This window comes from Podarcis raffonei, chromosome 5 (assembly GCF_027172205.1).
Source record: "Podarcis raffonei isolate rPodRaf1 chromosome 5, rPodRaf1.pri, whole genome shotgun sequence".
NCBI classification, from domain to species: domain Eukaryota; kingdom Metazoa; phylum Chordata; class Lepidosauria; order Squamata; family Lacertidae; genus Podarcis; species Podarcis raffonei.
The window spans coordinates 48258177-48283706 of NC_070606.1; the positions used below are offsets into that span (position 1 = coordinate 48258177).

Sequence of the window (25530 nt, forward strand, 5' to 3'; positions counted from 1 at the left end):
ACATGGCACATTTTCCCTTTATCTGAAGAGATATTGCTATAAACATCAAAACACTTTAATTCTTGCGATGGAAACTGAACAAATCCCATTTCCTTCAACCAACTGATTCAAATTTAAAAACATGTACAGATTAATATATACTACTTGCATATAGTAAACCAAGTTGAAGACATTGGAAACCCCTGTTTAAACTATGAACTAAAATCATTTCAAGACAGGTAGAAGGAAAGAATCTACAAGACAGGTAGAAGGAAAGAATCGTACTACGCATTCCTCGCTACCACAGGCCATTGCCTTCAAGTTATGCAGAGAAATAGGCTATGCAGAGAAATGGGAGATGTTGAAAATACAGCAAATATAGTAAATTTAGAATGAGGACAAGACTGCATAAAGTATGAAAACTACTGAGTTAGCTAGAATGATAACCTAGTGCTGTATGAATTGGTGTTGAAGCTAAAATATATGCAGTTGTAATAGTATTCAACCCTTTGCTGACATAGACACTTCTTCTCCTTTATGCCCTGAAGATGATTCATGAAATGAGTGTGGGGCTTGCTGAGCTATCATGGTCTTAAATGTTTTGAATTCAGAGTTCAAAATAGTTACGTTGGCCACCTTGCTCAGTTATTCCACTCCTGTCTTTATAATGGAGATGAAGCCAACCCATAGGAGTCTGCAAAAAACCCTACATTATACAGGTATCACTTCTCACCTATCTTGTCATCAACAGTTATGCGTCACAATATATTTACCTGTGGGAAGATCAACCAACTGCAGCTCGTTTCTCACCTGCCCCAGATTATTAGGAGTCGATGTGGCAAAGGAAAGGAAGCCGCTCAAGCTTGTCCACTCAATGCCCCTGCCGGAGTAGAATATATAGAACACATTATGCAAACTATCTGAATTTGTAGGAAATGCTGCAAATTAATGGAGTGGGGAAAATATGGCTCCAATTGCATGCTGCAGGGGTGCGGGGGGGGGGGATACAACAGATTATTATAGAGGACTGCACAGCACTCAAATTGGAAACATTAAATGTATGTCAGTCTGACATCAATACCAGGGAAGATTCTGGAGCAGATCATTAAGCAAACAGTCTGTGAGCACCTAGAAAGGAATGCTGTGATCACCAATAGTCAGCATGGATTTCTGAAAAATAAGGCATGTCAGACTAACCTGATCTCATTTTTTGACAGAATTACAAGCCTGGTAGATGAAGGGAAAGCAGTGGATGTAGCCTACCTTGATTTCAGCAAGGCATTTGACAAGGTGCCCCATGATATTCTTGTAAAGAAGCTGGTAAAATGTGGTCTTGACTATGCTACCACTCAGTGGATTTGTAACTGGCTGACTGACCGAACCCAAAGGGTGCTCATCAATGGTTCCTCTTCATCCTGGAGAAGAGTGACTAGTGGGGTGCCACAGGGTTCTGTCTTGGGCCCGGTCTTATTCAACATCTTTATCAACGACTTGGATGATGGACTCAAGGGCATCCTGATCAAATTTGCAGATGACACCAAACTGGGAGGGGTGGCTAACACCCCAGAGGACAGGATCACACTTCAAAACGACCTTCACAGATTACAGAACTGGGCCAAAACAAACAAGATGAATTTTAACAGGGAGAAATGTAAAGTATTGCACTTGGGCAAAAAAAAATGAGAGGCACAAATACAAGATGGGTGACACCTGGCTTGAGAGCACTACATGTGAAAAGGATCTAGGAGTCTTGGTTGACCACAAACTTGACATGAGCCAACAGTGTGACGCGGCAGCTAAAAAAGCCAATGCAATTCTGGGCTGCATCAATAGGGTTGATGGATTTACATCAGGATACTATAAGGAAATGAGCGAAGTTTTGATGACTCCATTGAAAGAAGTAATGAATAATATTTTAAAAACAAGAGAGATTCCAGAAACATGGAAAGAAGCATTTATAACATTGATTCCCAAACAAGATTCAGACTTAACACAAGTTAAAAATTATAGGCCTATTTCTTTATTGAATACAGATTATAAAATATTTGCGGGTATTTTAGCAAAGAGAATCAAAAAGATATTAATGAGTATTATCCACAAAGACCAAGCAGGGTTCCTGCCAGGCAGACAATTGAAAGACAATGTAAGAAATATAATTAATATTTTGGAATATCTGAATGCCAGGAACGAGAAGCAAGCGATACTAATGTTTGTGGACGCTGAAAAGGCCTTTGATAATATAATATGGGAATTTATGTTGAAAAATCTTGAATATATGGAGGTAGGAGAAGAGTTCTTTAATGGTATCAAGGCAATATATACAGAGCAGCGAGCTAAATTGATAGTTAATAATGTGGTTTCCGAAGATATAAAAATATCTAAAGGAACAAGACAGGGATGTCCGCTCTCACCACTGTTATTCATAACGGTTCTGGAGGTCTTTTTAAATGCAATAAGACAAAATAGTCGAATAAAAGGGGTAACAGTAGGTCAGAATGAATACAAAGTGAAAGCTTTTGCCGACGATCTGGTTATAACGATGGAAGAACCATTAGAAAGCGTTGGAGAGGTACTGGAGGAGATTGAACAATTTGGGATGGTGGCCGGGTTCAGATTGAATAAGAAAAAAACTAAAATAATGGCTAAAAATATGGAGCAGGATAAGACAGAAATATTGCAACAACAAACGGAGATAGAAGTAGTGAAGAAAGTAAAATACTTGGGAATATGGTTAACAACCAAAAACATTGACCTGTACCAGAATAACTATGTTCAAATATGGAAAGGTATAAAAAAAGACCTGGAGGTGTGGAATAGAATGAAGCTGTCCTTCTGGGGCAGGATTTCTACAATTAAGATGAACGTGCTCCCAAGGATGTTATTTTTGTTTCAGACAATCCCCATAATTAAGGGGAGTGGAACCTTCAAAGATTGGCAAAAAGTGATATCAAGGTATATCTGGCAGGGCAAGAAGCCAAGAATAAAATATAAATTACTTACAGATGCGAAAGAGAGAGGAGGCTTCGCCCTGCCAGATTTGAAACTATATTATGAGGCAGCATGTATTTGCTGGTTAAAGGATTGGATTAAGCTTGAAAACAAGGAATTATTAGATCTTGAAGGTTTCAATAACAGGTTTGGGTGGCACGCTTATTTATGGTGTGATAAGAAAAAGGTTCACAAAGGATTTGGAAACCACATCTTCAGAAACTCGGTAATAGAAGTATGGGACAGGTACAAAAGTCTTTTAGAACCAAGGGTTCCACATTGGTTATCTCCGTTGGAGGTTATGAGTGTAAAGAAAGTGAATATGAGAGGCAATTGGGCTACATACGGAGAATTGGTAATGAAGGAAGGAGGAAAATGGAAACTAAAACCATATGAACAAGTTAAGGACTACGTATATGATTGGTTACACTACTTCCAGGTAAATGAAATGTTTAAGAAAGATGCAAAGGAAAAGGGGTATGCAGAAAAAGACTCTAGGTTTCAAATGGATATAATTAATAGTGATAATAAGATTTTGTCAAAAATGTATAAGATATTGTTGGAATGGTGTACGAAGGACGAAGAAGTTAAATCAGTAATGATACACTGGGCTAGAGATTTTGGATATAATATCCAATTTGAAGATTGGGAGAAACTATGGAAGGAAAATTTAAAATTCACTGCATGCATGGGATTGAAGGAAAATGTGATGAAAATGTTCTATAGATGGTATATTACACCTGTTAAGTTAGCCAAAATGTACAAAACGGACAATAAGTGTTGGAAATGCAAAGAAAGGGAAGGAACATTTTATCACATGTGGTGGGAATGTAAGAAAGTTAAGAACTTCTGGGAAGGGATATATAATGAATTAAAAAAAATGTTAAAATATACTTTTGTCAAGAAACCAGAAGCTTTTCTTTTAGGAATCACAGGAAAAGAGATAAAAAGGAAAGACTGTAAGCTATTCCAGTATGCAGTTGTGGCAGCAAGAATTTTACTAGCCCAGAAGTGGAAACAGGAAGAAACACCGACAATTCAAGAGTGGAGAATGAAACTAATAGACTATGCGGAGCTAGATAAACTGACTGGAAAAATAAGATATCTTAAAAATCAAAAGTTCATCGAACATTGGGGGAAGTTTGTAGATTATCTGAAAAATCTATGTGATCCACAAACAACGCTAGTGGGGTTTCAAGAAGCACTGTAAAGGTTAAGATGTATTGTTTGGGAAAATATATATTGGTAAAGGTGAAAGTTAAAAGGCAATGCAAAAAAGGAAATGCGTTATAGTTAGGAGTATATATGGATGATTACCAGAAAAATCGAAGGAAGTCTCAAAAGTATAATTTGTGAAAATTTGGCTAAAAATGTATGATTTTCGTTGTAAATTAATAAAAAGTATATTGAAAAAAAAAATATTCTGCTACATCTAAACACAACACACACAGAGAGAAATATAGTTTCATGCTGATGGGGGGAAAGCCACTTAGAAGCATTGGGAGTCAAGTGTACTTCTGCTTATAAATGCTTGATAAAGCCTTTCCCCGCTAATGTCCTTTGAATAAAGGTGCAAGAAATTTGTTCACTGCATTAAATCAGAGCAAATGTTCCAGCATTAATGCAAGAGCAATCTATTACTGGAATATTGCCATTTTTCAGATAAGTTGGCATAAAAAACTACCTACCTCTCATTGGATGCAATTAGTAGTCACAGAACACCGGTTTTATGAACTGCACCTATTTCTTTAGTGCAAGGCTCATGTATTTTTATATACAGTGCAATTTGTAACAGCCACTTTAACTATGGAACAGAAAGATATTGAATTTTGCAACTTCTTAACTTCTGACTAACCCAACGGCAACCTACTCAAGTCACTCTTTAATATTAAATTCATACAGCCTCTGTGAGGAAATGTGGCCTGTAGAAGAGAAATAACTGCTAGGCTCTCCTTCCACTCCACCTTGCTATTTTAAAATTGTTGCTTATCAGTTCAACAGTTCTGATACACACCTGCTTGTTCTAATGAGCAAACACATCCCTCAATGCATTCAGTAAAGTCCCACAGAGCTTTAGAGGACGACTAGCTGAGGTGCTGCCATCCAGATGTTTTGAACTACAACAACTCCAGTCATCCCTCATCATGCTGGCTGGGGCTGAGGGGAATTGTAATCCCCAATTTCTGGATATCACCAAGCTGGTACCCATTTAGAATACCTTCTGGAAGAGCAAGATGCTCACTGAGTAACCCTAAGCCATTCACTTTTTCTTAGTCTACTCCAGGCATGGCCAAACTTGGCCCTCCAGATGTTTTGGGACTACAATTCCCATCATCCCCGACCACTGGTCCTATTAGCTAGGGATGGTGGGAGTTGTACAGTGGTACCTCTGGATGTGAACAGGATCCGTTTCAGAGCCCCGTTCACATCCAGAAGCGAACCCAACTCGCGTCTGCCGTGATTCGCCACTTCCGCGCATGACGTCATTTTGACTTGTCTGCGCATGCGGCGAAACCCGGAAGTAATGCACTCCCTTACTTCCGGGTCGCCACAGCACGCAACCCAAAAATACTTATCCCGAAGCTACTTCAACCCAAGGTATGACTGTAGTCCCAAAACATCTGGAGGGCCAAGTTTGGCCATGCCTGGTCTACTCTAATCTACATTGCAGGATTGTTGCTAGGATAAAACTGGTGTGAGCGCAAACAGTGCCTGAGCAATTTGGAAATACGGCAGATTTATTTTTTTAAAAAGGAAGAAAATGGTTGCTGACTATGTCCACATACCCACACTGTTCACACTTGGGAGTTTACTCTATTTGATTCTGCAGGACTTCGTAAGAAAATATATGGCAGGCACTCATTTGTAAATCAGTCCCACAATGCTTACTGACAAATATATTTCAAAATATCTGAGGGAGCTGGCGTTTGTCCACAGACAGCTTTCTGGGTCATGTAGCCAGCATGACTAAACTGCTTCTGGCACAATGGAACACCATGACGAGTGCCAGAGTGTACAGAAACGCCGTTTACCTTCCCGCTGCAGCGGTACCTATTTATCTACTTGCACTGGTATGCTTTTAAACTCTTACCCTTTACCTTTCAAAATATCCATAATTTCAGAACCTATATACAAGAATAATAATAACTTATTTCCCAAAACAGAATATATTTTGTTTACTTCATATATAAAACAGAACAATTAATAATGAATAGGTTCCATGGTTTTGTAGCTAGAAAATGTAAAATTCAGTTGCATTTTGTCACTCTTCTGTCCATCATTACAAAAATATTTTTTATTTCACGCACTTCTGAGGTAGTCTCCATAGTTATGGGCCACGTGCAAATTTCGGTTAAATTTAATTTAAAATCTAAAATGTTCAAAACGTTTTTTAATACTTGATTGCATTTAAGATTGGGCTTTTCCAATGCCCAAACTAACATTATCAATTATTAAACTGAGAAAAAGATGAAAGTATAATTATGCTTAAAGTGAAGCATATAAAATTATGTAAGACACTTTTCAAACTGCAATGAGATAAGGCATTTTAAATAGTTTTAAAATTAACTTTGGGGAAATATTAGCACTAATGTTTAAAGCATTAAATGTTCTAATATTAATATAAAACATGGCAGGATTCAAAAGACTCAAAAAGCTAAGCAACAGAATATCAAAGTTACAGTAGCACATGATGGAAGAGAAAAGAAATTAGACAAAGATTAAAAGCAAAAACTCTTTTCCCTAGACACTGTGTGCAATAGAAATCCTCTATATGAACTTGGCAATAAAGCTCACAGCAGAATTTCATGATCACCCACTTCTGGTTAACTGCTTCTTGTGTTTTGATGTCTTTAGCAGTGATATAAGCCAAAGCAATTTGGTCTGCCACGTGCCACAGATAAATGTCATGTTGTACTGTATTGCATAAACCACTTTCTGATTTGTTTGTAGCCTGGAAAAAAGCATTATCAGAACCAACTGTGCTATCTCTGTGCATAGATAACAGAAATAATGTTTGTCACAGAGATTTTTTCCCCAGCATACCACATCCTGAAAGGTTGTGGCAAGTTTTGTTGTTGTTTTTTAAAAAAGATCAGCATGTAGGTAAAAGAGACCAGTACTTCAATCAGCTCCGCATATCTGTGACCAAACACCTGGTGCTTCAAGTACAAATGGGTAATTGTATATTCAAATTGCATGCTTGTTTATTTCTGTCTTGACTCTGACCAGGAGTTCCATGCAGGTGAGTGAAGCAGGAGCACAGCTCTGCTTTGCCAGCCAGATCAATGACTATACTGGCTACAAAGGAAGTGGATTCACCTCCTCCTCAGGCGGTAGGTATATAGAAGCTGAATAGGCTGGCAAAGCAGGGGGAAACTGAATTGCTTTGCCAGGTGGACCAGCTTCTGGGCCCAAGCTGTGGGCCCAGAGATACTCTGGGTGAAGGACTGGCTCAAGCAGCTTGAACTGTCTCCAACAGCACTTCCCTTTGGTGGGTGTGCCATTATTAAAAATGGGGGGGGGCAGGAGAAAGAGAAACAGAAAGGCACCACTTCCTGGTAATAATGAGAGCAGCACCCATGGGGGGAAAATGAAGCGGAATCTTTTGAGTAAAAAGGAGCAGGGTACAAATGTTTCCAGGCTAGTAACTTCCAGAGGCTTTGCAACAAGTCTGGTTTACTCTTGTTTCAGATTTCACTGAGATGCTCACAAAACATGCTGAGCATGAGACTGTATCCTCTTGAATTGTTACCTAAGGGCAGCATCTCATAACTGTATATCTCCTTGTAAATGCAGTTGTAGCACAAAAGTAAGTCTCCGTGGACAGATTGATCTGCAATGAAATATGTCACAAGAGTCGTAGCAACCAAGTTACTTGTAACAGCCATTTTATTATTCCATATCCTGAAGTTTTAATTTTAAATAAATAAGCAGCCACGTAAGCCTAAGATCAATGGTGAAGGACTGTCAGCAGGTTTGAAGGACCGTGCAACCCTTTCCCTACTTGTCATGTCCACCTCTCCCCCCCCCACACACAAGAGACAAAGACACAGGACAAACAATGGGATGAGAGTTAAGAGTTCAGCAGTACATGGTCTTCCCATAGCTGCTGGTCCTCCATTCCTCTTTTCAGACTTCCATGGCCATTTGGGGCTTTTGTTTAATACAAAACGCAGTCAGGAGGAAGAATTGTGGAACCGCCTCGCACATAGTATGGTCCTTATAAATATAGCTGTAATCAGACTCACATTAGGCAGAAATTCTCTATGCTGCAACGTCTAGGGACACAAAGGCTTGTATTCAGCCTTGATCAACACACACACATTAGTTACCAATTCAAATATTTATAAAGCAGAACAGTTTTCACAGAACTATGGCTCTATTTGCAAAAGAAAACCACCCTATTGAACAATCTTCCTGCATACTATTTTATGATTAAGCCAAATGCCAGCATTGCTTATAGAACATTAAACACTTTAATCTTCCTTTCTCCAGAAAATCAACAACTATTTAAAGAAACTCACTTGACTTCGCAGGAATGAATGCTTAACTCTTTGTGTAGGAGCCCACTGGTAAGGTTATACACCAGGACCGAGCCATTGCTTGTTCCTGCAAGGAGTCAATTGAATATTTGCAAAATTTACAGAAATCACATTGACATTTTAAAATCAACTTTGTTGCCCTCCCCACCACAAAAGTGAATCTCTTATACTTATTTTTCCACATAGTTTCCTTTAGTCACTCATCCTCAAGTGATGGATTAGATTGCTAGGCAGGTTTTACATCACCCACCCACAACCTTAGGCCCGACCCACTGGTAACTACACTAGCCTTGAGTGTAAGAGCTCACTGGGTAGCCATAGGCTACATAGACTACTTCCATGGAGGAAAGTGGGTAGTGCAGTAGAAGTGAAATGGGTCACTCTCACTCCTATGCTAGCAAAGGTAGTGTCCAAGGAGGCCAGGGGGAAGGAGCTTCTCCTTCTCTGCAGCAAGCATGGAAATTCAATGAGTTGGTGGAGAGGAGACAGAATGTTCCACAACCCCTCCACTAGCCAACTACATTTCTATGCCAGCCGTGAAGGAAGGCAAGTCCCTTCATCTGCAACCAAATGAAGAAATGAAGCAGGCTGGCAGTGGAGGGACAGATTTTTCTGTCTGCTCATTTGGTAGAAGCTACCCCGCTTTCTTTAACCAGGCTGCTAACACCACTAACAGCCTGGGCTTCCATGTTGCCCGTGGAGAAAGGAGCTTGTCCTTTTCCACAGCCAATACTAAAACACAAGGTACTGGCCTCTTAGTAGGCAAGTGACTTTTGCAGCCTTTTTTCTCACAAGGCTGAAGGTATACTTCATAAATAGTAGCACTTGGGTAGGTAGTTGGGTAGAAGATAATCCAAGTGGACAGACTTTATACAGTGATACCTCGGTTTTCGAACATAATCTGTTCCAGAAGAGAAGACCACTCGACTTCCAAAACGTTCGAAAACCTAGGTTCAAAGGGTGGTCTGCAAATTCAATACAGAAAATTGGAAAAAAAAACTCAGCGGAAGCCATTCGACTTCCGAGGTGCGTTCGAAAACGGAAGCATTTACCTCCGGGTTTTTGACGTTCGAAAACTGAAACGTTTGACTTTCAAGACATTCAAAAACTGAGGTACCACTGTATATTCAAGTAAGGAGGGTGCCAGACCATAAGTAACCTTCAAGGCAGAATCCTGATAGACTGATTTTGATTTATTACCCTTGTCATTACACAAGCAGAATGAATGCATTGAACTTAGGACTCATTTCATACATAAATGCTTCCTTTAAAAAGTCAGTGAGAAACTTGCCACAGTAAGCATCAAACTTCAACTTGCGTCAGTACTGAACCTTCAAAAATCTATTGTGCTGTGTAAAAACTAAGGCAAGCCATGACAAGATCTGAGTGGGCACAATTTGGATTTCTTCACATAGCATGGGATCAGGTCAGCCATTATACACTGAATCCATTAATTGCTTTCAGAAGATGCATTTTAATACCTCACTAAACCAGTTTTAAGAATGCATTATATTAAAACATAAGCCAGGACTTAATGTGCTGATTGACATTTTGGAGCCAGAGTTAAGCAGGTATTTAGCTGGGGTCATTTAAATTCACTGCTCTTTTAGCATTTTGTATTTTAATGAGTGGGAAAATGCATTTTTAGCCACACTAAACGTTTGTCTTCGAATGGGATACAAATCACAAAATTAATAATATATATGGCAGGAATATCTAAGAACAGGAAAAACTTTTCATCTCTCTTTTAAGACAGCATTTATTCTGGGAAGTAATTCAAGCAACTCAAGGGCATGCTATTTCAGACAGCAATAGAACCCAGACTGACACACAGTTTATAATACAAACGTATCACTGAAAAAAGTCAAACTGAGCAATATATTCAGCTGTACTGTTTAAGACACTTACCGACAGCAAGGAGAGGCTGATACTGTTTTAAGTTTTTTGTGGTGAGAGGTGGGCACATGCGGATAGCAAAGGGAGGCAAAGGGAGTCCTGAAAGAAGCCCTGTTAGCAGGAACTTTAAATGCACTTCTTGCAAACAGTAACTTTTTTGTTGCTCTTCAGTAGAAAGTGTGCCTTGCCCTGATGTACAATACAACAGAAAAAGCAAAATAGATTTCATGATGCATGATTTGGCCATAAGCAATTACCAATCTCAAAACTGTGAAACACAGCTTTTTGCTTTAGAATACTATAGTAAACTAAATTAGTTACCAAAGCTGAAGTAAAATATAGAAGACTGTTATGGCTCACATACTCTTACCTATCATATTATCCAGTGACAGGTCTGGAAGTTTATTCTGAGATGCCCCAACAGGTATTCCACAGAATGAGACTGGCGAGTACAAAGGTGATGCAGTTGAATTGCTGCAAAAAGACAATTACAATAAAACTGAAGAATGCAACGTTCTATCATGCTTTAGCCTGACCACCAAACAGAATCCAGGATGACCTATGCAGAAAGGTTCCTTTTCTACAAAAAGGAGCATCCTTGATTCTCAGTGGCTGGAATTAACAACTGATTAGTCCCCCACCCTGATGGTATTCCTTCATGAAACAAATGGCATTCATGTCCAGGGGCAAGAGTAAAACACAGCACATTACTGCACTGTTGCAATTAATGGCTGGTTTCCCCGTTCTGTGTCAACTGAGATCCCTTAGAGTGCCTCATGTACAGATGACATCAACATGCTGCACCTCTCTGCTATATACAAGTTTGTCCTCTGTGCAGACATAGCTTGTTATGATCATGCCTATTTAAATTGATGGAATGATATTGAGGAGCTAACTGGGATCTTTTAAGAATGAAGGAGCTCATTTTATGTCAACACTGATTTTGAAGGTGAGAGAAGACAGCACCACTATTACCAAGAATAATACAAGTAAGATGTACAACCCATGCTGTATCACACAGGTGCAATAAGCCTGATAACTGTGGCCTAATACACACAACATTAGTATAAATCATATACAAGTCTTGTCAGACGTTATGTATGCCACGTCCCTATTAGCCATAGTCATCTGGCTGCTCATTTTAAATGACAGCTTTGCTGAACAACAACCCTTGTTGTAGATAGTTGTACTAAACAACATGGTTATAAACATTAGAAATGAAGCACCATTGTCAAGTCCACGGATTCCTTGTATTTAAACTACTAATTAAAAAAAAACCCCGAACATTCAGTAAGGTTACCTAGTCCGTTGACTTCGGCCTGAAATGGTGGACTTCAGCTCCCATATCATTACTCTACCATCACTGACTATGAGAGCTGCAGAATTTTCATTCACAGGACAGCACACCATAGTGAAGGGGCGAACAGTCTTGGTAACTCTGATGGCATCACACTGACTTCGTAAGTCATAGACCAGCTCCTGAATGGGGTCAGGTTCTGCAAAAGTCAAAACATGAGATATCAGATACGCACAGCTTTCAGTCAAATGCAGCAACCACTGGGCTCTTGTGCTAATTCTGCTGGTTACCACTGTTACATCTATAGTATGATATAAACGGACATTATTTTTAATAATATAGAGGTACACAAAATATTGGGGGATTTGAAACAGAGGCAGGTCAGTGCACTGGAGGATTTACATAATAAAGACATAGTAACTAATTACTAAAAAGACATTTAGAATGTGAGGGTATAGGGTACATTTGTCACATCTACAGCTTTATGTCTTTCATACCCTGTTCAAGTCTATTTTAATAAATCTGTGCCAGGGGTCACTAACCTATTTCAGTGTGAGTGCTACATATATTGCTGGCCAATGCAGCAATATTTGCCAGCGAAAGGCAAGGCCAAAGTTGGAATTACACTCATCTCCATCTCAGCATTGGGCCAGGTGGAGGGATTTTATTTGACTTGTGTAATCAAACACCTTCAAGTTATTTACTATGCTGGAAATGATACAGCTAGGAAAACTGATGGCCCAAGTTTTAATAAGAATAAATGCAAATTTTGGTTGTAACATTGAATTTGTAACTTCAAATGCTAGATACCTAGTTCAGTAGACTGGAGTAGCTTGCTCACCTGGATCTTCATTTAATGTACTGGTTATACAACCAACAGATCTGCGAACTCTCAAAGTAATACAGCCATTTTCATGCAGGCAGAACAACCCATCACGCTGAAAACATGGGATTACCTAAACAAACAAACAAGATCCCCCAAGTTTAATATTATTCTTCATGTTTCTATTGAAATCATACCCTCCATATTAATAACCCTGCACAAATCACGTAAACAAGAGGACTTGTTACAGATATCTCAAACGTCCTAAAAGTTTATTGACCCATTATTCACTATGGAATAGGATGGGACTCATTTTTTAAAAGCCTACTATTTTATTAGACAAACAGAAATCTATCAGTCCATTTTTCCCAATTGTACACACACTTGTTCATGTCACAGGGTAGTCTGGCAGGTTACTTGCCAAAAGGAAAGGGCTGAAAATGTTAATTATACATGCTAATAAGTAATTTACTGCTTAGAGTAAATGCACACTTAACATCATATAAAGTTAGAATGATTACGGGTGATAGAAGGTGTCCTGTCCCCCCACAGTGGACAATTTCCCTGTAAACAGCAGTGCAAAGTACTCATCTAAATAAGTGCACAAGCAGCACTTCAGATTGCACAAAAGGACATTTTCCCCTTCTCCTCGACCCACATACCCCTAAATCTGATCTGAGGCTCCCTCCACCCTTTGGACAGGATTTGAGGGCAGCACAGGGTACACAGAGGGAGTGAAGAAGGGCAAAATTGCCATTGTACAAGATGAAGTTGTTCCGCTCATGCAATAATTTAGTTTAATACCGCCTGCAGAACTTGGAAAGTAGAAGATTTAACTCACCAGCACCACACCTTAGAATTTGTATAGAAAACCTTGGGTATATATATATGTATAGTGAGAACGTTCAGTTTAAGAAAACTGCACATCGTATGACAACCAGCAGGTACACCACTTCTTTAAACATCAGATGAGAGGCTCTATCCAACCCCCTCTTGCTTCAGCTGTTCCCCCGCTGATGAAGATACCAAGCACAGCAGAGAAAGACTGGGGAATGAGATTTAAAAAACTAAAATGTCTGACAGGACACCCAATTACAGGCAGCTTTGCAATGAACAATTTTTCAGATGTCTTGAAAGCTGATTATAGTTATTTATAGTTATTTATTATTATTTAGTTGAAACAATATTATTGTTTAATTATAATGGGGATTTCAGCTACTCTGTCCTAATAATACACATGAGTGCTTGTATCAATGGAATCATTCAGGTTTTAATTCTTTTCTTAAAATAATAAGCCTCTGATGTCATATTCACATGAAGGTGAATTTTATTTTTTATGAATACATTCAAAATAGCAGCATCTTAGCAGCCATAAATGCGAACCATCCACATAAGTGAGTAAACACACACATTTTAGTTTCAGACAAAAGCTATAAAGCTTAGCATTCTTTCTTTTTAGCTCACATAAAGAAAATATTCTAAAAGATCAAGGCAGCTCAGATAAGGCTTCAGACATGACTTAGCTGCCTAACCAAGCAGAAACAGATGTTCAAATAAGCTTGTGCCTTTGTTGGAGGAAACTTCTAAACAAGTATAACATGCCATTTCTTTTCACTATGGGGTTGTTTCCACTTTAGTAATTTTTATAATACCACAAAATGAGGTGGATTTTTCTAGCAGACACTAAAGAGCTGAATCATTGGTCATGTCAGACTCTTAATTGTCTCATACCTTACAGCTTTTCACTACACATTGACCGCAAGACTACCAGCATCCAAACTCACAAGAAAAACCCAGCAACTGCTTATTGTATTTGGGTTTTTATAAAATACACTTTGCAAAGCCTAGCAATGCCTACTCGGAAGTAAGTCCTATTGAGTTCAATGAGGCTTACTCCCAGGTAAGTAGATTTGGATTACAGCCTTATGTTCTATTCTCCATTTTGTCACCCACAATCTTCAACAGCTCACATCAATAAAATTGTCAACAATTATTCTGGAATAGTGCTAGCAAGGAGGAAAAAGTGATCTCAAGGTTATAGCTGTCAGTTGTAATGCCCCTTCAAGGTTAGTTTATTTTTTTAGCAATCAACCTTTGCTTTCATGTTCCTCACTGACTCACAACTTTTGTATTGGATGGTTTTTGCACACATCCAGTGTGTCAACAGAAACATCTGTATTCCATAAGGAAACAGAGCAAGTGAGCCAAGGCACTAAGTCTCAATAAAACCTTTGGGAAATGCTTTGTGGAAGAAACAAGCTTATTTGCACAGGGCTGCATTTAGCCTGCAAATTAAAGTGTTTTGTCTCTTGTGTCATCTACAGCTTTGGACAAATACAGGGCAGAATGGAAATCTAAAGATAAAATGAAAACGAAGGCATGCACAATGGCAAGATGCATTTATTACCTGGAGGAAAGGCACTCCTGTTCTTTCGATTGCTATCACACCTACTGTCTGGTTTACTTCAAGGTCAAGAATCAAGATTTCTCTTGGGTAGAGTAACAACATGTAGTTTCGCTTGGAAGGCAGGTAGGATAGCTGAAGGCAGTCATTCAGTGTTACTGATTCAGCACTAGACACATCACAAATAAGTCTTATTAAAATACATTTCATTGCAAAGGGGCCAGGATTTCAAGTGTTCAAATATCCAAAATGCAATCTATGATCAAATTAAACAGCTATATGTAATCAAGCTTTGCAAACAGCTACCAAGCCCATCTCAGATGCTTCTCTCATCAATAATTGATCATGCAACTATAGAAGCAGCATCTCTCCATGTTCTTAAGAACAGCCGAGCCATTACATTAGTTACTAAGGGAAGCAGTAAGCATTTTTAAAGGGTTTTGCCCGGGCCAAGAAAAAGAGGGTTCTTTCATTAACTGAGCAGACGTATTGGTTGGATGGTGAGAACAAACTTACAGGTTATATTCAAGTATACACCTAAGTTTTAAGTATAAACCTGAACATGTAAACTGTGACAAATGTGCCTTTGGAAACATCATACAGAACCAGGATCTGTTGCAATCGCAGGTTTAGGTTCTGGAGTAAACCCAGGCTCCCTACATGGGTTTACAAACACCACCATCACACCCTTTTAGTTTTTAGCTACGATAACCCACCTGTCATGTTCAATGCCCTCTTCTCCCATCCCTGATTACAGAGAACAGCAAAAGAAAAATGGAAATTCACCACCATTATATCACATTTATTTATAATATTTCAGCCTTTGCAGCTTATTCATACCTGCATGTACCCATTTAAAGCAATCTGAGAGGGACATGGAATAGCACTTACATATGTCTAATCCTAATAAAAGGCTCCAATTCAGACAAAATTAATTGTCCCACTGAAATCAATGAAACTTGGGTAAGACCCATAATTCTTAAGGGCATGTGCAAGTCATCACCGAAAATACTTCCATCATTACTGGGCAACAAAGAAACAGCAGCTGCCCCACTAGTTTCCTTTTTGACAAGGAGGAAATGTAAATAGTTCTAGGCTTTTCATGCCCTTCCAGTTGACACGAGATCAGATTTCACAAAGAATTGCAAAATGAGATGCCATCAAGCCTATTGTTCAAAACTTAAAGCTCTCATTAAAGTATTGATCTTACCAACATTAACATGTTGCATTCAGCACTGATTCACAATACAGTCTGATGAATTTGTTAAAACAATTACTGACACATTTAAAGGTATTCAGGATGAAAAACAGCAACAAAGAAGGAAAATTGTGCCATATGGAGCTTAATGTTTAATTGTTTGCAGGAAACATATCAAAATGCAATAATCAAGTTTAATAGGTGGTAATATTTTAAAAATCAACATAGAGATTTCCCCCTCCCCCCCCACACATTTACACACCAGTAGACACTTCCAAGACCCACAAAAGAGCACGCATTTTAAACAGGGCTTTTTACAGGAGAGCTTTCCAGCAGACTACATAATCAGGAAGCCAATTTTTACCACATTTCCTCCCTGCGATCATTCTCAAATGCCCCACAACCATGTAGAAATACCACCACATGCAAACAAATAGATAAATTCTGAAGCAATTTATATAAACTTATTCTTTTTATGCTACAACAAATACAACCAACCAACCAACAACAAAGATACCCATCCCTCCCTTCAAATGTTCTTATTGCACTACTGAAATTTTTATTCTGGGCTGTTTATAATGACAATTATCATGCACCCTCATTTTTTCATGAGATGATGATTCAGGGTACTGCTTTTTTCAGAATCCAAATCACTGGAACTTGTCCATGAATTCCAGTGCTTGAAAATGCACGCAGTAGTTTATAGTCCATTCAAAGAAAGTATTGAAAGGTCCAACTGGCTTATTTATTGAATATAATGAATTGGTTTTCAACCTTTTTTTTGGCCATGCCCTACTTAAGCATCTCTAAAATCCTGACACACACACCCCCCCCCCCCGGTGACATATAATTCTTATTATTCAAAAAGAACTCCTACTCATGTGGAGGCAACCTAAAAGGCCATTAACTGTTAATAACTCATTCTCAAATTGCCCCCCTTAAAAATCAAATAATCAAATTGCCCCCCTGTGGGGCATGTGCCCCATGCTGGGAACCATGGGTATAATGTCATCTTTGTTCAGAAACAGCCCGACTGGCCAAGACAAACAATAAATTGTATGTAAGACCACCTTCAAATGGCAAAAGAATATAAAAAACCTAATAACTTATGATTTTCTGCCCTGCAATGGTACTTCAAAATCTGAAAATGAGCTGCCTTCCCTTACCTATTGGTAGAGCTGACCCAAGCATCACTTCTTAGAGTAGAAAATTACTCATTGCTTCCCTTTGGGAGGAATCCAATGCTGCACAAACAGACTTACATTTGTGCATTGGGACTTCGCTTTCCTCTCCTCACCCCACAAGCAGTCTCCAACACACCCCAAAAATTTGCTCCAAATGATGCCCTGACTAACCGGAGCAGATTTCAAGGGTGCACAGGATGGATTGCACAAGCTGGTTGTGCTGGTTGCACCAGCAGAAGTCTGCTCCAGTTGGCAGCAATCTTGTTTCAAAAGTGAAAAAGTAAATAAACTTTTTTGAAGCAAGATAACTTAAGTCACAAAGGGAAAACTGGTAAGTAACCATGTCTACATGGATAAAGGAAATATCTCATTCTGAAAGCCTGATATTTCACAGCCATATATGGCTTGAAACACTGACAGCAGTCCCAGGTCTCAAGCACAAAAATGGAATACTGGGCTGACCCTATCCCATTCTTGATTAGCCAGAACAACATGCCTTGCACTGTAGATATTATATAGATTTATCTATATAGAACAAGTCTTGTGTCACAGTAGAAAACACATGCTTAAGACTTACCTTGGTTTTTCATTAGTGATGAGAATTTTTACTTTGTCCAAGGCCTTTTTAGCCCCTGCAGCAGATACCAGCTTGTTATGAACAGGACTAGAACGAGGGCTGGAAATGTAAACCTTTTTCCCTGAACTGACAGGAGCCTTGGAAGGAGAGAAGTCCGAAATGAACACTATCCCCTCACTTGTAAGCACTGCACCAAGAAAAGAGACAGTTATTACTGTAAAATATGAGGAGAGATTTCATGGTAGCATTTCACTTTTCAATGTACTTCTGGAATGAAAAGTGGTAACAAATTTTACGAATGCTGAAATACATGGCAAACTGATAAAAGGAACATCCTTGTGGAAAAGAGTGATAGATGACCCATTCTTATTTGAGGCCATAAAAGTTTAACCCTTTAAAAAAATTATGTAAGGTTACTGGCAGACACAGTTGCCCTTCACTAACTTTCACCTACTTGCAGCTCCTCAACTATATTGTGTTATCCCAAAGCAATCTCCCCAACCAGGCACCTTCAAGGTGTTTTGGAGCACAATTCCCATAATCTCTGACCACTGGCCGTGCTTGGTGAGACTAAGGGGAATTGTAGTACAAGGAATCTGGTTGGAAAATGCTGTCAATTCTTATATGCAACACTTTATATAAGAATAGAGAGAGAGAGAGAGAGAGAGAGAGAGAGAGAGAGAGAGAGAGAGCTGCAGTCCTATACAACTCACCCAAAAGCAAGTTCCGGTGAATTTAATTGGACCATCTTCTGAATGAACATGCCAAGCTACGTATCTCTTCACATGTAATACACAGAAGCTATTTCCTCGTTTCTAATTATTACACCCCATAGGCATGATAAAGCTGTATTTGCATTGTAATATGAGCTACAATTTCACCCTCCACAACTTTGACTTGAGGCAAACTTTGTAATTAACTACGAATTCATGACTTCCCTTCACAATCTTATTTGACCATTCAGATTCATTTCCCCCACAAACTACCTCTAAAATAACACAAGGTTAATGAAGCTGTCCGATGTTGTTCACTCTCAGTTCTCATGTTGCATTTTTAAGCCTCTGTGGCACATGTTACAATATAACAGCAAGATTTTGTATGACAGCAATATTCAGTCCTGTAGAACAGAAAGGTAACATACTTTCCTAAAACAGAACTCACATGTCAAATTTGAAAGATCAAAGGGATCAAACGAAAAAGAAAGGATGTTTTCTGCATAACTTTTCTTCCAGAGTTTTGTGCCAGTATCTGCATTCCATAACACTATGTAATTTGGTGGGTGAACTGCAAGGAGAAGATCTCGAGAGGCATCCTGATTCCACAGCCACTGCATGTCTGTCAAAAAGTAAAAGGAAAAGGAAAGGAAAGGAAAGGAAAGGTGGAGGAAAAAGAGGGAGAGATGAAAACAGTCAGTCAATCTTGGAACTAAAAATAACAGCTCCCCTTTTCATCTTCTAGGTTTCTGAGGCAAACATCAGAATGTGGCATCAGTAAAACATAAAGTTAGAGCTCTCATTATTGATGTAAAAAGAAAAACTGATACCAGAATTGCTCAAACCATCTTACAAGTAACGAGAGCCACGCACAGCCAGCACCTCTTTCCTCATGCAAACTCATGGTCCCAAGAGCTCACACAACTCAGCCAAGTCCTGCTGCCAACCCTTGCCAATGTATCTCGCCCAAGGACATCCCAGAACATTTGTAATCAGTGAAAGAACATGGCACTTGTACATGGGTACAGCTTGACATCAAAAGAGACTGAAGCTAGTAAAAACCAGCAGTTAAGGAATCCTGAGCCAAACCCACATAAGTGTGCAAGTGTAAATTGCATTTTCCCTTTGTTAACAGAAAATGCAGAAATTTTTCAAGGTGCATTGGAAATATTTTCCCTAGCATGCTTATTTACTTGTATTTAGCAAAGTTTAGCTAAAAACCTTTAAGCTGCCAACGTTACCTAATGCTGTATTTGCAACTTTCATAGTTATGAATTAATTCTAACAGATACGGTGACTTTAATAATTCAAGCACAGGTGACATCAATATTGGATTACTTCAAGCTACAAACAGCAATCCAAATTATGCTGTAGTATTCTCCACTGTCAGGAGACCCAGACATAATACAATGCCCTGCTCAGAGATATGCACTGGCTGCCAATGTGTTACTGGGCCAAATTCAAGGTGCTATTTATTAGTATATAAATCAATCAACAGTTTGAGACCTGTTTGCTTGATCCAGTGTATGCCCATTTAAGCACTTAGGTCTGTGAAACTAGCACTTTTGCAGATGTTTCTTCTGCGCTTCCAAGAAAATTGTAAGCCGCTTAGAGGTCTTTTGTTCTAGCAAGTGGCTTATAAATGTTAAATGAACAAAAATTTCTGGTAGAATAATTTTAGCCACCCACCCCATGGGCAACAGAGATGCATGACGACTTGATTAAAGGCAACCAATTAATACACATTTTGTATTTCACAGGTAAGCATGAAAAATGAAATATAAACCCAAAACCTGCCACTAAGTTCACTGAAGAGAATTCATATTTCAACTGCACTTTTTAAGCAGTAAGTTGTTTCAGCAAATCTTAATCATGAAGTCTTTTTCTTTTTTTACAGCTAGGATCACCAAGGCTCAGATCAATAAATGTTCCAGGACAGAATATCTGACATAATGGGTGTAGATTTTATTTCTTTGCCCATCAGCTAAGATCTTCAAATGGCACTTACAAATCTAATAAATCTAAACCTTAGGATTATACTGTAACATCACTTTTCACTAGGAAAGTCCTGAAGCGATTTAAAATAATACCTAAGTCTACACAAAACTAAATTTTATGTCAGAGGTTGCCAACCTTTTGGGACCAGTGGGCACATCTGGAGTTTTGAGAAAATGTTATGGAGTGCCAGCCAGAAAATGGCTGCAGTTGGATATGTTGCATGACATAATTTTGCTGCAATTTGGTGTGTGGCATAACACAAATGGGCTGCTACTTCTAAAACAGAGCAAAAAAGGAGACAGGGCCAGAAAATGATGTGGGCATCAGCCACCTCCATCAGTGGGAAAAAGTAATCTATAAATCATTGTTCTCATTTTAAACTATTCCTTATCTGTGACAGAGGAAGCTAAAATTAATAAGTAAAAATGACATCTAAGAAAAATGAATTCTGAAGAGAATGTGAATAATTATTGGAAGGGAATTACAATGCTTTCATTTTTATGTTGCCAACAATTGAGGAATGCATTAAAGATTACCTTATGTATGTGGGCAGCTTAATAGATAATGAATGTATCCACAGAGAAACATCAGAACTAAATAACAGCAAAAACTTTTCAGCAATTAAACAACTTAGTATTAGATAAAAGTATTCAGCATTGAATAATTAAGTTATGCATTGTGACCATTTCCTTTTCCACATCATCATCAGAAGCAATCCACACAGATTTCGCGTAACTTCACCAGCTTTTTAGCAATGCAGTAAAGGGGTGGGGGTGGAATCTTTGGGTCATTATGGTACATGAAAAGTTTTATGAGACAACTTGGCAAGCAAACTATCAATTATTCATGAAAACCCATGCTGGAAATTAAATTTCACCAAGATGCTGTGAATTTTACTTCAGGAATAAAAGACATCTATAACTGTGATGATAATGAGGAATGTGGGCAGCATTATACACAGCAGGAGATGCACAGCTTCCTGGAAAGTCGGGAGGGGGAGAGAGAGTGGAGTGCCACAAGAGAACTGAGAGACATTAAAGGGCATTAATGGGGGGGAGGCAGAATGAGAGAGAAAATGTTGAATACAGTATTTTCTTTTTGCTCAAGATGCCAAGGTCCACAATTTAAAGGGGAATTCCTGTATATTATTACAGTGGTACCTCAGGTTACATACGCTTCAGGTTACAGACTCTGCTAACCCAGAAATAGTGCTTCAGGTTAAGAACTTTGCTTCAGGATAAGAACAGAAATCAGGCTTCGGCGGTGCAGCGGCAGTAGGAGGCCCCATTAGCTAAAGTGGTGCTTCAGGTTAAGAACAGTTTCAGGTTAAGAACGGACCTCTGGAACGAATTAAGTACTTAACCCGAGGTACCACTGTACTGCCTTTTACTGAGAGATATTAAATTAGCAGCTAGTGCCATTTGATAATGATACATCTGTCAGGGTTACCATAAATACCTTTATTAGATTTTAAACCAAATCTATCTTAGATCAATTACATAGAATCATAGAATCATAGAGTTGGAAGAGACCACAAGGGCCATCGAGTCCAACCCCCTGCCAAGCAGGAAACACCATCAGAGCACTCCTGACATATGGTTGTCAAGCCTGATACCAAAAGGCTGAAAAAGAAGATAGAGACAACATGAAGACCTTTTGCAGGGGCTCAGCCACTGAGCTATGACTCTATACAATGTTTCATTTTTGCAAGTTAGTCTATAACATTATCAGTCTTCTCCAATATTGCTTTGCTGGCATCATCAAGAGAAATATCATAGGCTCATTTCAAGATACCTGTTACTTTTCACATAAAAGACCCCAAATTTCATCCCCCACCTGCCAGGCATTGTGATGAAGCAAAAAATATGAACAAGCCTGGGTACGCAAGCTTCAGTGATAGTGTAGTTTGTTGGTTGTGGATGCAAATCGGCAGTTATACAACCTGTACCACAAGCTGAAATGCAGCTGCTGAACTAATTCACTGTTGCCTAGCGACGGAGTGGCCTTCTCCAGAAACTGAGCTAACAAGTTTAGGGTAGCCTTGAACAATGGGGCATTGTTTGTCATATTTAACAAGGCTGGAAAGTCTGTATAAGCCCAACTCCGCAGGTTTTAAACCCTTTCCCTATGCCACTAATAGAAATAGATAGGAGCAACAGAACACTGAAATAAACACATTTTTCAAAATGTATAAACCACACAATAAATTGAGGGTCGTTTATATTTATTAGACTTTGTCAGCAGTACGAGACAGTAAGTCAATATTGGACAAATAAACCAAGAGAAGCTGTAAGACCATGGAGAATGCGAGAGGGGGTAGTGGGTACAGAAAACTAAGGGGGGAGATTGTTATGCCCAGAGGAGGTGAGATAAGGAGAGAGTTATGACCTTGAAATGCAAGGATTTACCATTGCATAATAGAGTTGGAAGGGACCTTAGGAAAACATCTAATCCCAATTCCCTGCTCAATGTAGGATCTGCACTGCAGGATGCAACCACAGCCTCCATAACAGGTGGCTGTTCCAAGCTTCACTTAAACAAGAGGCCTCAACCTCTTGGGGCAGCCTGCTGCACTGTTAAACCAAATCTTTCTTTTAGAAAGTTTGTACAAATGTTCAACTGAAATCCGCTTTCATGCACTTTGCACCTATTAATTGCAGACCTGTGCTCTGGAGCAGCAGATAACAAGCCTGCTCCATCTTCTGCATGAGAGCTGTTCAGATATTTGAAGACCACTAACTTGTCTCCTCTTAAATCTTCCTCCAGAATAAACCCACTCAGCTCTTTCAACCATTCCTCACAGGATTCGGTTTCTAAACTTCTCACCATCCTGGGCCTCTGGTCTTTCCTAACAGATAAACTTACAGTACAATCCTATTCAAAAGTCCCACCAGCAAAGCAAATTAAATGTTTAAAAACAGGTAAATGAAATATGTCTTCCACGCAAGAAGGAACACACATGCAGGAATTACTTAAATGGAAGCATACAGATTGACTACTTATTGTTCATAACCTTCTTCTTTTAGCTAGCAAATCTATTTACAGTGGTACCTCGGGTTAAGAACTTAATTCGTTCTGGAGGTCTGTTCTTAACCTGAAACACCACTTTAGCTAATGGGGCCTCCTGCTGCCGCTGCACCACTGGAGTGCAATTTCTGTTCTCATCCAGAAGCAACGTTCTTAACCCGAGGTACTATTTCTGGGTTAGCGGAGTCTGTAACCTGAAGCGTATGTAACCTGAAGCGTATGTAACCCGAGGTACCACTGTATTACTGCACGATGGTGTAACACACACACACAAGTTTCCTTACCTTGAATGGGTTTTGTGTGCTCTTGTATTTCACAGCGAGCAGCTCCTGTAGCAACATCCCAAACAATGATCTTTCCAGTGGCATCAGCAGAAGCCAAGCGCAAAGAATAAGGTGATCCAATATTGTGGTGGTAGTTTTCCTTAGCCCATTTAACCTAAACATAGGAAGATAAGTAACATTCAGAGATATTTGTAACATAAACAGAAGCATGAAATACTATTTTTAACGAATTGTGTTTTTATACTGTATTTTTATGTTATGAACCACCCTGAGATCTACAAATGAAGGCCGGTATATAAACTTAATATAAATAAATAAATAAATAATGGAACTGAAGAAATTAGAACCTGAGACTAATACTAGTATATGCAACTTACAAATCTGTAACATGAGGTTGTATAGTAAGTAATAAATGAACTGGGAAGAGTGAATAAATCCCAAGGCGCAAACAAATCTAATACCACCAATATTCTTATATGGCAATTTGAAATTAACAAATTTCATATTCATAGCACTCTCTCTGACAGTGAACTCAAGTAGTAAGTGCTGACAGAAATTAAACCAAAGCATGAGGAGGACCACCAAGATGTGGAGAAGTACAACAAACTTAAAAAAAAACATAACAAGTACCTCCCCCCACAAGAGCCCAGTGAAGATTGGATATACTCTGTAGCCTCTGAATATACTCTGTAGCCACAAAATGTTGAGAGTTAGGTAAAAAAGAAAAATAAGAGAACTGGATGATAGGAATGAAATATCTTGATTGAAAATAATGGCTCACTGGAACACTGAACATGAACACTTCTGTCAAGAGGTGTGGTTAGATAGCAATACGTTTGTTACTTCTTACAACTGAAACAGCATTATGAAAACAAATGCAATTACTGCCTAAACATGATAGGGTTGCTGTTTGATTATTTTCTCTTACCTGATTTTTACATTAAACAGGTTACAATGTTATTAACTTACCTTGACAACATTAGCTTTGTGCCTTTCCAAAACCTGTAGGGTCTGGGCAGTCTTGGAATCAATAACCAGAACGAGAGAATGGCATCCATATGCAATCAACCCTTGCCAGCCCCTAGAAAATAGTAATCATACTGTCAGACACAGAAACATAATTTGGGTAAGCCGTAGAACAAAAACAAAGCCAAAACATATGAAATGCATGATTAAACTACACTGCTTGGAGACTGGTGTTAAGTGGTATATAAATTATAGAAATAAATTAGATCCAAAGTTATAGTCACTGAATGTCTCAAACCATCCTCCACTCCAAAAAAAAAGGGAAGTGAAAGCAACTCTAGCTGAATCACTAGAGAACTGAAAGAATCTTTTGGCAAACCACTCCTACACATAAATAGAACCCCCAAATTGTTGTATTTACCAACTACAGGAGACTTTTCCCTTCAGTTTTCCAGTGAAGGCAAGTCTTGTGCTTTTATTTCTACCCTACCCTAAATCCCTCTGCTCGTGACATCTTAAGTGTTTTACAAAAAGCTTTCATTTCCGCTTAATAAGGACAGGCTGCAACAAAACACGCCTCTCCTGTATGGGTCTCTACAGCCACAGCAAGTGCTGTAACTCCCCCAACAGTTTGACTTTACCCCCGAAGGCGC

General features: G+C 38.9%; 1 protein-coding gene across 1 annotated transcript in view; it reads right to left on the reverse strand.

Annotated features, from left to right (window-relative positions):
- The window catches only part of WDR11 (WD repeat domain 11), a 50065-nt gene that overhangs the window by 22924 nt on the left and 1611 nt on the right, over positions 1-25530 (reverse strand). The window contains exons 2-12 of the mRNA XM_053389032.1: positions 24881-24992; positions 23912-24065; positions 19051-19224; positions 17890-18076; positions 14934-15099; positions 12545-12659; positions 11707-11902; positions 10777-10880; positions 10419-10595; positions 8493-8577; positions 753-859 (exon numbers count right to left, since the gene is read on the reverse strand). Coding sequence (XP_053245007.1) covers positions 753-859; positions 8493-8577; positions 10419-10595; positions 10777-10880; positions 11707-11902; positions 12545-12659; positions 14934-15099; positions 17890-18076; positions 19051-19224; positions 23912-24065; positions 24881-24992 — 1577 coding nt within the window. The remainder of the gene's footprint in view (positions 1-752; positions 860-8492; positions 8578-10418; positions 10596-10776; positions 10881-11706; positions 11903-12544; positions 12660-14933; positions 15100-17889; positions 18077-19050; positions 19225-23911; positions 24066-24880; positions 24993-25530) is intronic.